Here is a 17293-nt window from a genome sequence, read left to right on the forward strand (position 1 = left end):
TCATACTGGAAGTCAAAGCCATAAGCTTCCGCTAAAGAAACCAATGTGATATTCATTGAGCTACTAGGTCCAGATAGCTATTACCATGTTCATCAAGCATAATGTTCATATTATTATTAGTAAACGTTTGAGTTATCCCTTTGAATATTTGTTCGAGACTCCCAAAAGATCGCACCCACTAGCTAACATAGAATTAGATCTAGAACCTTCAAATGTCTTGGCAAGGGTATAACCTTTGGACAACTGGATAAAAGTCTTACGAACTAGTGAACTCATTATATAGCGTGATGAGACTATTCGTTGAATTTCCACCATCAAATGGCTGGAAATTCCACTATTAGAGTTGAAATATTAGTATCTTCTTAGTTGGTCAAAGATGTTTCCAATCACGTTTTTCTCCATTACGAAAGTAGAAACACATCATAGAGATTGATAATAAATTTTATACCTAGCTTTTTTATTTACCAACACTCTAAAATAAATTATACTACCTATCTCATCTAAAAGTGAAATCCATTTATCATAGGATAGTAGTCAGATATATTACTGCTTAGCTATATAAAGTAGAAATAACTTCTCGTAGAATTAACTTTAATAAATGGTAAGCCGCAAAAACATCCATTAAAAATGAAATTATATTTGTAAAAATCTCAGCGTTTAAAATTAAAAATAAATCTGTTTCATTTGAAAATTTTGTAAGTGCTTCTTAAAGGAAGTAACGAGAAATCAAAATTATCCAATATAAATAAGATCATAAAACAAAAGTATATTAAAAGAGTATTGAATTATGTTAAATATAAATTTTTAAAATGAGAATGTTTGGTGTGAGATGCATTTTAACTGTAGTCAATGAAGAAATGCGTTTATTTACCCGGGTTATATTTGAAAACCACTGGGCATACATAGGTCCTGGCTACTATCTGAATGTCCTGAATGTTAGCCACTAGTCTGAGTATGTATGGTTTGAGAATGAATAAATGGATTAGTATATATATATATATGTTTGTGATGAATAAAAACATGGTTATCAGAGGCAGATTCAAACAAAATTTTGATTTCCGTCACCAAGACTTTTGCTGATTTAATTTCATTTTACTGTTTTCCATATAATAGGGTCTCAACTATTGTGAAACTATTTGTTTAAAATAGGTCAACTTTTCTTATATATTATATCTAGTCTATTAGTTATGAATATCAAAGTTGACTATTCAATATTAAGTGACTTGTTTTAGTTCATATCAAATGTACTGTCATCGATTTTAGACTTATGTTTTTATCGTGTACCAACTATAAAACTTTGAACCAGTTTGTTAAACAACAAGTTACCTAAGAAGAATGTAATTCAAGTTTAAAAAAATAACATTCTCCTATGCATACACGTCAAATTTTTAAAAATGAACTTTATTTATGTACTTCAAATATTTACTTCAATAAAAACTTATATTTTATGTTGTAACAAGATAGGCTTTGGATTTTATGACAGATGGGTTCATTATGTCTCATTAATTGATAATACAACAAAGTGTTTTAGTTCTTACAAACCATTTGTAACAGTAGAAATTTATCAAAAATATCATGGAAATGAGGAACCATCAATTTTTATGTAGCTGTAAATGATAGAATAACATAAAACGTAGTGAAATGCAGCATTTTATTATTCTGTTACGTTTTATGGTAAGGATCAACCATTCATACTACTCGTACATCGATTTTATAACGTATAACTAATCCAAGAGGAATTATGACAATAAGCCTTTTAACAATGACGTGGTTATCTTCAAGTGCTTACGACAATCTGTAGTACTTTTTGTCAGTAAGTAGTATGATTTGTATTAACTCATTTTAAGTTCCATATTGAACAAATACTAGTCGACAGTTATATTATACTGATAAACTCCAAGTATCAATTAAAATTTTTATTTATAATCATTATTGTTTGTAATAATGAGGGGTTTTGAAATAAAATGGTTAACATTTAATCTTTATTATCTATAGTTGATTTATCTGGTTAAGTTCAATGATGAATCAGCTGTTCTACCGAAAACTTAGTAAATTGGATATATTTGAAGATGTAGTAGAACAATAAAGTAAACCATGTAGCTGTACTTTATAAGTATATCAAGATAAAATAAAAAGCTATCAAAACCCCAAAGAAAATAGAGTGCATCATTGACAGCTATGAAGAATGTTGATGATTAAAATTGGTCACACATTATCTTGAGTTGATTAAAGTTAAAATTGTAACTAGAATTCAACTCAATTTACTATGAATAAAATGAGGTTAATAGGTCCACGGTTCAATTCTTGATGAGTTCATTGATGAAATTATATATACATAATTACACAAAGGTTATATACATTTAACTAACCTTTTTCGGTAATTCCGGTTGTTTAATTTCTATATCTAATGGAGTAAATTCTGTTAATCCAAAATTATTATGATACCATGCTTTTGTAAAATTATCACAATCATATATTAAATATTTCCGACCAAGAATATTAACTGATTGACCAACATGAAAATCTTTCGGTGAGAAATATTCTTTCACTTCATTTTCTTAAACGTGAAAAAATTAAGTAAATTATATTGGGATAAATCGAAAATTGAGAAGAAAATCACTATGTGAACAATATATGGTCTGTAAGTATAAAATATCTAAATCTAGTGAGAAAAAATACTAATCTATCATAAATGGATTTTTATATGTATTCTGATGTTAAGTAATTTGGTCCCAGATAATCTTCTTCATCACTGGCTTCATGAGCTTTTAGCTCTAGTTCAGTACTGAATATCAGTTCATGTCGGGTAAGCGTTCCCGCTATAAGGAAGTGATCTTTCGAAGATATCACAAATCTTAAGTGCTGAAATAATCGAACCTGGAGACCATCTCACTTATCTTGGAAGTCTTAGCGACACTAACGGGTTGAAGGCTGATGACAAACTTTAAACATATTTGAAGATCTCGATTAATATCTTAAGACTTACACGTTGTAAAGGTGTACTAGAGATAGATGTCTGTCTATTAAATCACCAATGTGTTTGGTAGTAGAAGTCTTTGTTTTATGAGTTAGGTTTTTGATTATTTAGCGTGAGTCCTTACTAACTAAGGTGGTTGAAGCATGTTTTTGATGCTAAATTACTGTTTACCTCGACTACCCCATGGATATTCACATGCTACGGCTTATAATGGTTGTGTATAGATAATCAAACATTAACAAGCTATATATATTCTCAACCGACAGAAGCTGTGTTATACAGAAACAGAGTGAAATAAACTGATATCTTGTTTGTGAAAAGCTGTGCGAGCAGTTTGGATCATTGTTGATAACTCTTCAGTCTCCAAATCATTAGAGCTCTTGAGATTACTACAATAAGTTAACGGTTGAACAAGCTTAACAAATTCACTCCTAAATACCACACTGAACTAAAATCCTGTGTTGTGGATGCGGAGGAATAGACCAATAATTATGATGTTAAGTCCAATGGTGTCCTTGGACTTTAAATGGACATTTTCTATTGGTCGGTATCTGTTCACTCGTTGAGTATTGTACAAAATGTTGTTTTCTATTTTATGGTACGATGTGGTATGCTTGATTGGTATATAAACAAAGTATGTTTGAAATATAATGATTCATATCTCCGAGGCTGTGGCTTGTGTTCTGGACTCAACTGACTGGGCTAGACAGGGAAGCGAGACCAATAGAAACTCTAGGCCGTCCGTTCGTGTTTACGTGTCGCTGTAATCGATCGATAAGTACGCTGCTCTCTAATTTTCCAGTCAAGGACACAACAATTAGCGCAGGGTAAAAATCGACCGCAGCTTAAAGTCATAACATCCTGCTGAGCCTTTTTTCAACTCCAACTTATATTTCGGGACCACCAATATGATCATTAAGACTTTCTGAATCTATAGCTAATAAATAATCAATGGCCTCATTTTATATTATATTGAATGTGTCGGTAAGGCGGTGTAAAACCACCATGGAATTATAAATTATTAATATAATGTATCATTTGATTTATTTACGCGAAAACATAGTTCTACGTTTTAAATTATCCTTCCTTCACCTTTAATAAACTTTTTCACAGCTATCATGAGTGGTTAAAGTTATACTTCTTTTTAGTTGATCTTACATGTGAAAGTGGTGAAAATTACCAATTTTCATGACAAAAACAACGTAAATTACCAGTTATTTCCATACTGACACTTGGAAATGATTGAGGGATAGTATCACATTTTGGTATTCTTTGACGTCTCAATAATAAGGGGAATGGATCACGACCATCATTCGCTGTATGAATTTCACGTATTTCCAAAGTGTTATCAGCTAAATAATACTGTTTTTTATTTCATTTATTACAATTGTTGATAAGAATTTCACAAAAAGAGAAGGCAAATATGCATTACAAATAATTTATTGGTATGAATATGTATTTAATTTATTTCTTTTAAACTTATTTTATCTTGTACAGAAGTGTTGACGTACACAGATTGTTAGTTTAATTAGCTCACGTTTAGAACTCCGTTGTGACGACTATTAATTCGACTGTTTCACATGAATTCTTTAAAGATTTTTATTAATTATTTGTCCTGTATTGAATCATATCTATATGATATGTCCGTCAGTCAATGAGCTACAACGTAAGACCAGGTACATATGTGCATCGGTTCAAGTTACCACACCTCACTAGCACAACAAGATGAACACCGAGTTCATAGAAGTAGTTACTTCAAAGGTAGTAATATGTAAAAGAAAGATTTCATGCATTGGATATGATACATGGAGAAGGAATTAGTTCGTAAAAAAAAGATGTGAAGCGATCTTAATCTCATGGTTTAAGAAAATAGGAAGAGTGTATACACCTACGCCATTGTGATCGATTCTAAGCCATATCACTCAGTCTCCAACCATTGCTTAAGATAGTCACGCGAACCCCAACCAAGTAGTTTGCATCTACCAACATGGTTCACAATAGAAGTTAATGACTTCAAGCACCGATGCCACGTTTTCCTTTGGCCACCCCTAACTTTCTCTCAACCATCCCCAACGCTAGTCAACATTGCGCGTCGTGGTAATCAGTGTTGAGATACACGTAACACGTGGCCCAACCATCTCAGTCGATGAAGATTCACAACCTCATCAACTGATTTACCACCATTCCCTAATACCCTGCGTATAAAATCACTATTACTTACTCGGTTATCCCAGCAGATGCGAGCAATATTTCTAAGACATCTGTAATCAATTACTAATAACTAACGAGTATCTTCTGCTCTTAATGACCACGTTTCTCAGCCGTAAATTAAAATAGAACGAACTGTTGCGCAGTATACTCGTCCCTTAATTGATAGACGAATATCTCGCCTTCATCATAGGTGACGTAAGTTGGCAAAAGCCAAACAAACTTTTTGAATCCGTACAGATATTTCGTCAGACACCAGCTCATTAGGGCTGATCGAACTTCCAAGTTAAGTGAGGTTGTCGACGTTTTCGACTTCTTCACTACATATCCTTAGTTCAGGCGTTGACGCAGGCCAGTCCTGAAGCAACAACTTGCACTTAGAGGGGGAGGAACGCATTCCGAACGTTCTGGCATTGTTGCACAGTGCTACCAAAAGACTTTGTATTTTATCAGCGTTTTAACCAGACAGGACTATATCATCGGCGTATTCTAAGTCCATAAGTGGACCTCCTGGTACGAGATAAATCCACAAAAATTCAGACGACGAGAACATTATTTCCCGAAGTAGGTCTATGATGAAATTAGACAGAAATGGAGACGGTGGAAAGCCCTGTCGGACGCCACTTGAGGTTATGTGGGAAAATACTTAGTTTGGAAATAAATTTCTTCATAAATATTTCGAATTACATGTAATAGTTGAAGATAATCTTGTTTGGTCAGTATGTTTTGCAATCAAAAAAATTAACTTGAATAACGAAACGTTGACCAACCATATTTAAATTAAAACAGTTTAGGAATATGTTTAACGGCATTCAACTCAAGAAACTAAACTGATGACTGGAAAGATTGAAGCAAGATAGCCAATTTGACTTCTAAACATAAGAGGTCAGTTGAATAGTTTGATGTTTTAGTAAACTGTCAACACTCTTTTGTAAACGTTTATAGGCTGACCCTTAAAATTTCTTCGTTTAAGTCACTGATGAATTGGATCTCAAATGAACCTGTAAACATTCCAATCTGCCTAAATGATGTTACTATAGTGATGTGTATGTTTAGAAGAAGTTACAAGAAACAGAAACCTAACATTAAAGTTCAAGATGATAACTAACATTTTTTTTCTGCTCTACCATATTAAAAAATAGTCAAACTGAGAAAAGGAATTTTTTAATGATAAATGTTACTTTAAATATCATCTCATAAAATATTATGTACGTACATGTATAATAAATTTACGACATTCACCAAACATTTCATGTCGTTCATCCTGTACGGCGTAAAATCGTAAAACCTTACGGTCAAGTTCGAGATACTGACGTCGTTTATCAAAGGATGAAGGTGTTTTGCCAAGAGCTATAGCTTCACGTTTAGCTCTCTCAGCCAAATATGGATCTATTGGTTCCTGTTCAGGTTCATTCACAATAACTCCTTCGCTCTCTAAAAAGTCCTAAAAACATATTTGAAAATTATGAAGTGAATTTTAATAAACTATGTAATATATAAATTCACTTGGTATTGTTTTGCTTGTATCTTCCCATTGAGGTTTAAGACTGCAGTTGATCAGTCTGTTATTCAGATATGTGCATACTGTGCGTATGCCTCGATATTGCCTTGATTCACAAGCTTTTTTATAAGCAAGAATGGATAGTGGCTAGCATTGGAATCCACGACGCGCGTTTCGTTCTATTTGGGACTTGACAGCTGGATGTACCTGCATAAGATGAAACGCGCGTCCTGCATCCCACTGCTACGTACTACCCATCTTTGCTTATGTAATATTTAGTTTTCAATCTAGTGCATGTAAGTTGTTATATATCCACTGTCCGATTATTTTAAAATTTAATTAGTAAGTATTAAATAATAAAAGAAATGTATAGAGTTATTGAGAAAGAAAAGAAAGGCGATTCAAGTGAGAATATATTGTTTCACAATATTGTTCAGCTTAACAGTTGACTTCCATGTGTAATGAATTTCCGTTATAGTTTACTACATAATTTTGTAGTCTCAAAACGTTTCCGACCACCTTTCATATGATGTAGTAATTTTCTGTTTTACCACAGAATTATATGTTCTAACTGACTATAATCACGATTGTACGGGTTTAGAAAATAGTTTTGGCGAAAAGAACTAAGCAAATACATGGGTCTGATTGATGATATGTATATTCGTTTATTGTCTTCAAATGACAACCTAGTAATAAGTGGTATTTTAATGTTAGTTTCTCAAATTCAAAAATAAATTCAAACAGAACTGATTATTATATTTTTATATCAAGTATCATACTTCAACTAAACAAACGTTTGTGGTCGTAGCAAAAGATTACTCTGAATACCTAACTTGTACCTAAGGGAAGATTTTATCCTAACTTAAAAAGGACCAGTAGACCACTATAAATTACTGTGTTTCAATTAACTGTTTGTAATTATACCATAATATATTTATAAGATAATCATCAAAACCCTCAGCTTTCCTGAAAAATGTCATCAAAACTGTAGACGTTGTTAATAGTTAAGATTATGCAAAGTTGAGTGATTAGATATTCAGCCTTTTGTGGATAGTCGCTAATGATGTATCCCCATAATTTCGGTTTAATTGATCGATAAGTATTGAACAAAAATATATCATGATGCAACAAACATGAAGGAAGCCTTCTGTAAAAGATATTTCGAAATGGATCGTCGTTAATTGATCATACTAATATGAGATACCAACAAGTAAGTTGACTGACGGTTGATTTGAGTTACGTTAAAATATTCACAAACCTTTGTAAACTTGTCACAGTTTGTAATGCGATAAACTCGACCATATATAGCCAGATTTGTACCAAGATTCAGATCACGCCAATTGTAACAATCCCCGATATCATTCTTTGGAATTCTATGTCTACAAACTAATTTTCCTGTGATTGTATTAAAAAAGGATACAAACGATTTAGAGACTCAGTATAAAACTAATAAGTTCCTTCTTTAATTTATTACATGAACTTTACGTCTTTACATTAGAATTAACCAAAGCATAATTGTGGACTTAAGTCTTTTAAAGTGTTTAAACTTTAAAGTTCGCTTACTTATAAGTGCTTAGTTAATATTCTATTTTACCCGTGTTTCTAAGCTAAAGTAGTTAGTCATTACACGTTTAATAATGAACCGATAAATGAAGAATGACAACCATATGTGGTATTCTAAGTTTTTTTTTAAATGAGTAAGGTGATATATAGTGATTTCCTAATGTTGCAATTGAAATTAAATTTGAATTCAGCCATTTGATAACACATAAGTCATAATTGATAATCCATCATTTACAACGATGTTATGACCCTGTATCTAACAAACGGAGTGTAAGTCCTTTACAAATTGGTTTTGTTTGGCTGAGTTTAATTATTTACTGGATATTTGATGTCGTGTTCTCCTTATTGTAAATGCATCGTCAACGAATTTCAACAGCACATGTTTTCCAACCTATAGGCTTTCTCAGAATTGTTGAAAGTAATGTTTTTCAAATAAGAGGTTTTCGTAATGCTTCATAACAGATTTTATTAAAGCCTTTTTGAGTACAGTGGCAAAACTGAGATTGTAACTTTAAGGTTTTGAGTAGGTTAATGGGTACAGTTTGAAAGTTGATCGGAGATTCTGTGGAAATGTCTTGACTATAATGATCAAACGTTTTAGTATATACGAACAACTGCCTTTGTAGTTGTAGTGCTGATTGGAAAACTGGTAGCATAGGCAAGAAAGTATCAACACTTGAACTTATTAACTACGAAGCTGATCATCAGTTTAAGATTCAGATTTCTTAGTTAAGGATGGTTATTGGCTGTAATTAATGGTCATTGAATTTCTGTAACACGGCTCAAAATATGTTATGAAAAAGCAAATACAATGAGTTTTTTATTGCTATTTGGGCTTCCAACGCGTACGTGTCCTACACATTCCACTTCCCTCTATGTAATTGCTCCTTTTAACAATACTTCTTGTGTTTGGTATATCACTACCATCGATTTTACTATTTGACGTCTTTTTTTCATTTCATTTTTCGGCGTTTTGGTACTAAATACGAACGAAAGTACTTAGACTAGCGCATAGTTGTGCAGTGTCATGAATGACGTGATTGCTAAGGTTTATGATGGGCATAAAAATTAAACGCAGAAAGACAAGTGACTTACAGTGATTTCAATCAGCATGGTAACTTCTAATACGAATAAAAACTACTAATAAAACATTTAGTTGCTAGACATTTATCTTAATAATGGTTTGTTGCTGGTATGTTTGTTGCCACCAAATGTAAATTACTTATTTCCCACAGTTAATTTATCAGATCGCTAAAACTGCAAGTGTTTTTTTCAAGGATGATTCTATTATTCAAGTAAATTCTTTAGATAAACAGGTCGATAGGTTCAAGTAAGTCTTAAAGATAGAGAACGAATAAGAAAACGAATGGTTCAAGGCATACAAACCTGATCCTTTTTAGTTATTGTATGCCACAGGTTGATCAACATGACCATTTGGAATACAAAATAACGACTTCAATAAGAAGCTTAGTCATTCATTTCTTTCTGCATAATACAGATCTACTCCGAGAGCATTATCCAACAAAAAATCTTGTTGTATATAAACCTCTTGCCAATACTTCATGTACCACTAGTGCCAGCCTATAAACACTGTTTTTCGTTTGGTGATGCAGCTGACGTCTTTGAATAAGTATCCCTTAAGTTTTAAGCTATGTGGCTCTATCTTTTTTCACCCATCCTGTAGTCTCTTCTTCGTAGTAATTTTATCCCTTAAGTGAGTAAGATGAAAAAGATAACAGATTCGTCTTTTTGTTGATACTTTCTTATTATAGAAACACCCACAAACATTGAAGTTACCCGGGAGCCTAAGTTAAATGGCCACAAAAAGCTTATAAGATCTAAATGAATGGATACAAATGGAAAACGTTTACTTCATCAGGTGGTCAACAGCTGAAAAATTGTTAAAATCATCAACTTCAATTTAAATGGTGAAAAATTTTAAATAAAAACATTATTCTAACAGATGTTGTAACTAAAAAATTATTGAAGGCTAACTTTGTACCACTTTACCATTTTTAATCACATAAAATAGTTTCATGTAATAAAACAAGTTTTAGAACAGCAGGTATATGCTCATATAGACATGCTATAACTAATACGTTTTTCAAATGTAATATATTCAGTTAAGAACATGCTTTATGTGAAATAAAGTCGCTCCTAATGGTCTGGTAGTTACCTTGAGGTATACCACTATTGTTTTGTGGGGGTTCCATCACCAACATGCTGTCGTCCTCTAGGAAGTACAATATCTGAACCAGCCGGACTCTGTAGTGCTCAACTTGTGATTCGTTAACTGTTTCTTTGAAATATCCATAGAATCGAAGGACTTTATTATAAAACGCGACGTGGGCAGGAATGAATTCAGAAACAAGCGACTGTTTCGTCCTTCCATAAGTTAAAGTCGGCTGAAAATTTGCTAATTCGTCTAATTCTTCCTCGTTTAGCTGGTTGACTTTCAAAGGACGACCACCAATCCCAACTTCTGGGTAGGCTTTCGCATATCGTAAACCATTTTTCATATCCAGAGTGTGAGATAGGTGAAAATTGGTTTGCTAAACAAACATTAAATCAGTGGACAATATTCTTACCGTAGGGTCTTTAAAGGCATTTCCTGGCAAAAACGGCAGACCTTCCATAATTTTATCTTACGAACGAAATGCGATTACGTTCAGTAAATTTTAAAATTCAGTCAAAATAAAGTGGAACCGGTATGTTATTATATTAGGGACAACAAATGGACAGATTTTTAGTCCGCAAGTTTAACGAAAGTAAAACATGCACCCTAACCCGATGAATTAAACTGCTTCAATGGCAAATACCCAAATCAAACGTATATATTTACCGGCTGTCGTCTAGCTTGAACGTGTGTTTTGTGATAGCTTGAGAAACGTATGAAAAAATCTGAAGTAAAGATTAACATTATAAAAATGAGCCAATAATATGAAATGCGCCTACAATTGATAACAAAGGCAGTCGATAACAGATAACGATAACACAAGTAACTGCTCAAAAAACTTCAAAATCAAAAATGCATAGTAATAGGAACTTTTGAAAACTGCTTCACAGAGTTGTCATGTGAACGGGTATGGCCTTTAAACTTTTTAAATCGATGCTTTTAAACAAACGCTGCATTTGCAATAAGCTCACGTCGTTTAATTTTACAATGATTTTTCCACACGCCATCAAAAGCATTTCCTGAATTTTCTGACCACTAGAATGTTCAAATACAAGTTGGTCGAATGGAAAATGCATCGCGTGCTGCGTGCAGAATCTATAATACATACTTCTGAGGAATCCGATACTGGGATATGCCGGCTACCATGTGCCCTCAAGTCTTCAGTAGTGCTCTATCATTGATCGGGTCATGAACACGAGGAAAATGGAGAATCCAATTATGAAAAATATACGGAGACATTAATACAATGTGTTATTTGTGAGAAGTGCGTTGTTTCTGGAGCAGAAAATAATTCATTTGATATATCAGTTCAGATATTTAGTTCTTGCTTCATGGTCAACTGACCGAACGCTCATTATTTCAGCTCTGTCAAGTACTGAACAACTGTGACGTCTCTGTATTATACCAACCAAGATTTTCCGAGCCAGTTATGCACTACCACAATATTTTAATGACAATTGTGTTAAGAGGAGAGAACAACACATCATCAAGATCCCTTAAAAAGAAAATCCACCAAATGTGAGAACTATAGAGTAGTCACACTACTATCAGTACCAGGAACAGTTTTCGACAGAGTGTTGATGTAGTGAATGAAAGATTCCAGATCAACAGGTCGGATTCCAAAATGACCAGTCGTACACAGACCAAATAGGGACGCTACAAATCATCTTTATATCATCAGTTAAGTAGAACCCGTCCCTATACATCAACTTTCATTGAATATGAGAAGGCGTTTGACAGTGTGGATAAAAGTACATGATGGAAACTTCTTCAACACTATGTTGTAAGTGGATGAAACAATCGTCAAAATCATCCAGAATTCATACGCCAGACTACGTTGCAAGGTCGTGTGTGGAGGACAGCTGAAAGATGCATTCTAAGTGAGGACCAGAGTTGGACAAGTCTGCTTACTCTCCCACTCTCTCTTTCTTCTGGTGGTCGATTGAATTATGAATACCTCAATATATGAGGCAAAGCACGTAATGTAATGGACAGCTTGGCATCAAACAGAAGATTTAGAAGTCGCAGATGATCTGTACCTTCTATCACGTATGCACCAACAAATATCGGTTAAGACAACCAGTGTAGCAGCAGCCTCTGCATCAGCAGGCTTCAACATACACAAGGGCCTCAGCAAGATCCTCAAGTTCTATATAGAGAGCACAAACCATATTTGATGGAGAAACTCTGTAGCAGCTGAAAACATTCACAGACATGACATGTTCAGCATCATCGATGAACAGGGAAGATCCGATGCAGAATTTCTACAGTTGAAGAAAATCTCGTACTCAGAGCGACTGTCTGCAGGCCAATATTAAATTCACAACAAAAATAACATATTTCCGCATGAGCAGGTATACCCCATTTTTACAGACATAATCCATAAATTACAACATTTGTTGGCGTACAGCATGCCTCCAAACTTATTAAGTTTATAGTTGTTGTAAAGTAGACTTGTAGACCGCTTGCTGCAAACCATGACCTTGAGGAGACGCGTACGTTAATTTGTTCCAGACGTCATGAGTTTCATAGCTGTACCCTCAGAGCAAGATTCTGAAGTGAAAAAAAGAGAAACAGAGGAGCAGCAAGGCACTCGGATATGAACGCCAAACGTTGCTTAACATTTTGTTGTAGAACAGACAGAGGTATAATAAATTAGATTAAATTCATATTATCTCTTGTTAGAGTGAAATAAAGTCAGAGGCTCCATATAAGAGAATGTAGTAATAAAGAACAATGAGTTGCGGTGTTTAACAAGTTGGAGAAAGGTCTCATGAAGGAAGGAAATTCAAGGTCTGTACAAGGATAGCTGTTTATTAGAAGGGAGTGTACATGTAGAGGGTGAAGTGCTAAGAGTATTAATGACCATATCTTTTGTTGCCTAGTTTTTTCTTTTCTTTCTTTGTCCATCCGGTGCTAGCCACACGATCCCAGTGTAAAAGTCCGTGTTAGCACGTTATAGGTTGTCTTAATATAATAGCTAATCCAGCATAAAATTGGAAACATGATTCTGAGTGGTAAGCGTAGGAAGACAATCTGTATCACGGATTGATTGACTTATTCTCAATCGTAAAGAGCCCGGTACATACAAAATGTTCTGCCCCACAAACTTGGGTGGGTTCAGGTCATCGCCCTCACCATCAGTGCTTGCTGGTCAGTAACTCCAACCTCCCTCCTTTTGTGATGTTGGGCTCATTTAAGCTTATTTTTGGATATATGTCATACCTCACACAATCCTCTGTGTTTCACATCCTGTTGGAAAACACTTTCTATAAGTACCATTTTACAAGCTCATCAGGCAGGTGCAAGTTATGGACTATGGGTAATACATCGATGCAGTGCTTTAATTGACTATAGTATAAAGTATAGTTTGTTAGAGTATATGCATTATAAAGGGTATAATGTAGGACAGTTGTTTATCAAAGCAAACCAAAAATTATAGAAGTGTATGAGTTGTAGGTAAGGTAACGAGTAGAGAAATAATATTAATTGTCAGTCAACATAGTGTACAGAAGAGTAAAAAGCTAACAAAGAATGAACAGGAGGAAACTCACACTAACTTGGTGCTGATGTTATTTTGTGTTTTCCAAACCAGTTGATGGGTGACACGTTCCATTGATGCAAGACCATTGGTAGTAGACAGTCAATTGTGCAGTTCACTTGACTTTTTAGGGTGGTAGTGGGTGTCCCCTAGCGATCGAGTTTAGTTGAACAGTATCGATAGGTTCAGTGAGTTACCTGTCTACTTCAAGTGAAGAAACAGGGTGGAAAATGTAACAATACAACTTCAAAGTGGGAAAAATAAGGCAAATTGAACTTGCAGTCCATTTTGGTCTACACATGGAGAGAGCCTATGATGTCTGAGTGGGGCGCAGATATGTTCGTTCGTGCTAGATCAGTTCAAGTGAGGGCCTGATGAAGTAGTTTTACAAACTCATGTAATTCATCTGCAATGCGTATTTTGGAGGGAAGACTGATTCATATTATTCCATACCTGGTAAGGAAGAAGTTTTCACATGTTCTTGATCTGTATTTCTCAACTTTGTTTCGAAGTTCGTATTCATGTGAATCTTGTGCAAGAACTATCTTACATGTTGAATAAGTAAGGTTTTTGAGTAGTTTGAAGTAGAGGATCAAATTAGACCTAAGCCTTCTCTCCCAAAGGGGTGCTATTTGGCACCCGTCGGCAAGGTTTTCCTGTAATCTTGAGGGAACTGTTGCTCCCTGAAGGATTCGATCCAGTGTCACCCAGCTTTACAGTCAGAGTTGTTGCCACTGGGCTATCCAGGACGCCTCCTGTAGGACTGAGATGTAATCACAATTGATTGATCACTGGGTCGTGATCAATGTCATGTCATGTCATGTCATGGTCGTTAGCATTCGATCTGCACTAAGAAGGACTTGCTACACATGACATTGATCACCACGCGGTGATCAATCGATTGTGATACTTGTAGTGTCAGTTATTATGCCAAGCCCATATGCCTTATTCGAGCTTTCGGACATCCCATTCTATTCATATCACTTGAGTATTATTTTCGAAAACAGACATTTTTTAAATGTGCTATTTTCTACAGGGGAGCTATGTAGTGTCAGTTATTATGCCAAGCCCATATACCTTATTCGAGCTTTCGGACATCCCATTCTATTCATTTTACTTGAGCCATACATTGACCTTGTTATTTATTCGCTTATCAATCTAGACTGTTTTTATATGAGCGTATATGTGTGTGCCCTTCTTATTCCATTAATCACATCTCTGTAGCTTTATTTTGTCCGACTATAAATATTGAGTAACGCTTGACAAAGATGGAGTTGGCTTCCCAGCTATCATCCATGCGTCTCATTTTGCTTTGCTATGTTTCATTCGTTTCATGTACGAAATATATGTATTCTCAAGTCAATTTTCGTTATTCGACATATTTAATTCCGTTATTGGATAACGCGATTTAAGTCGACGATGATATACGAGAATCAGCGATAGCAAACATCTATACGATCTTGGAGTCAGATCCACGAGCCACCAAATACTCGAAGATCATCACCCAATCGTTTCTTTGATACAATATTTTATTCTAGTCAGCAAATAATGGCTGATAAGTGCACAGCTGTGTACCTGGCTATTCACGAAAAATATGGGATCACATTTCTGTATCCGACTATTTTAAGTTTTAACACGAACTGACATAAGCTATTAATCATTGCTTCTTCACCTTCTTATTTACAAACTTGAGAAACCGAAGTTTGAGATTTATAGTGAGAGTAAGAAAGGGAGAACGCTCAGCGTTTCTCAGTGAACCACATTTATGTCCAGTGAAATATTACTGGACACTAGTCAAGCCATCCAGCAGTCGAATCGCCAAATCTTAATTAGTTCACCGATCCTCGTCAATGTCAAGGACAATCAACACGCACCACATAACTGCGCTTCATGTACTGCTCCTCGTAACAATTGTCACACTGTCTCTTGTACCTACTCTAACTAATATATTTTTTAACGTCTTTCGTGTTGCACGGTCATCAAAGCAGCCATAGTACATGTTTACGACAAAAGGGTGGTCCACGTTAGGCACTAACCGTGAGGTGACTTCGAAGTCAGCTGGTGTATCACACTATTCCTGTCTAACTGGAGTAGGCGTCCAATCATTTGACACAAATTATCTACGTTGGTGATCTGCAGACATCAAGTACTAGCTTTGACTGCGCAGATAGATCAGTATTTCACTAAGCGATGCAACTGTAACGGCTTAGGTTGGTTGGTTAAGAGTTGACCCCAAACAACCAAGTATATGCCAAAACAGTATTGTTCAAGTATTCATTCACTTCCTTGTTTTATATAAGCGTTATATTCCCTATTATCTTATATTGAATGTTGAGAGCCTTTGTTTGTCTGAACAGATAATCCCACGCTTCACTGTGACTGCGCTAAGATCGAAATAAGGACCTATTCACTACTTGTCTGGTTTCTTCTATCAATAGCACGAGGGTTACCTTTAGACACGAAATTGGTGAGCCCTTTTGAACACAAATTTAACCTCATTTCTGTTATTAACATTTTTTTACTTAATCGTAAAAGTAGACCTGTTTATCCGTAAACTAATTTGAGTATATAACTAGTTTATTCCGTATTATCTTAAGTTATTCGTGTTATAGTAACCATTTTTCGTGCTAACTTTATTGCTATATTTGTCACATACCTCATGTCAGACTCAATAGAAACCCATAATCTGGAGGATTTGTCACCAGTGGAGATAGACACTGTTATGACTACGAAATCCCGACTTCCAGAATTTGATCGTAGTGATCCTGAGTTGTGGTTTGCTCAACTAGAGCATTATTTCACGAGACACAATATCAAATCTGAAGGGATTCGCTATAGAGACTTGTGTTCTATCCTTCCTCCTTCAGTCGTCAAAGAAGTCCGTGACTTGATTTTAAGTCCACCATCACCACAACCATACACCATCTTAAGACGAGAGATAATGAACCGTTTATCATTATCAGATAGTCAAAGAATCCAAAGACTTTTTCAAGGTGAAACACTAGGTGATCGATCGCCGTCACAGTTTTTACGTCACCTCCAAGTCTTAGTGGGTGATAACACAGTGGGTGAAGCAGTCCTAAAACAAGGATGGATACAAGCTCTCCCATGCTACGTCCAACACTGTTTGGATGCACAAGATCCTGAAACCTCATTATCTCATTTAGCGCGTATAGCCGACAGAACAATGGAAAGAGGTCCTCCAACTGGATCAGGCACAATAAATCACACACAAAAAGTAGAATCAGCAAAAGACCCCGTAATAGAAGGACTCATTGCGAGTGTTAAGAGTCTCACTGAGGCTGTCACCAGAATGCAAATGGGTCA

The 17293-nt window shown here is 35.0% G+C and overlaps 1 protein-coding gene across 1 annotated transcript in view; it reads right to left on the reverse strand.

The window, feature by feature from the left end:
- The window catches only part of EFHC1 (EF-hand domain-containing protein 1), a 36817-nt gene extending 25481 nt beyond the window's left edge, over window positions 1-11336 (reverse strand). The window contains exons 1-7 of the mRNA XM_051209690.1: window positions 11205-11336; window positions 10838-11150; window positions 10426-10801; window positions 7945-8081; window positions 6402-6629; window positions 4189-4339; window positions 2370-2557 (exon numbers count right to left, since the gene is read on the reverse strand). Coding sequence (XP_051075151.1) covers window positions 2370-2557; window positions 4189-4339; window positions 6402-6629; window positions 7945-8081; window positions 10426-10801; window positions 10838-10885 — 1128 coding nt within the window. The 5' untranslated portion in view covers window positions 10886-11150; window positions 11205-11336. The remainder of the gene's footprint in view (window positions 1-2369; window positions 2558-4188; window positions 4340-6401; window positions 6630-7944; window positions 8082-10425; window positions 10802-10837; window positions 11151-11204) is intronic.
- Window positions 11337-17293: the final 5957 nt, after the last annotated feature.

This window comes from Schistosoma haematobium, chromosome 1 (genome assembly GCF_000699445.3).
Source record: "Schistosoma haematobium chromosome 1, whole genome shotgun sequence".
Lineage (NCBI taxonomy): Eukaryota > Metazoa > Platyhelminthes > Trematoda > Strigeidida > Schistosomatidae > Schistosoma > Schistosoma haematobium.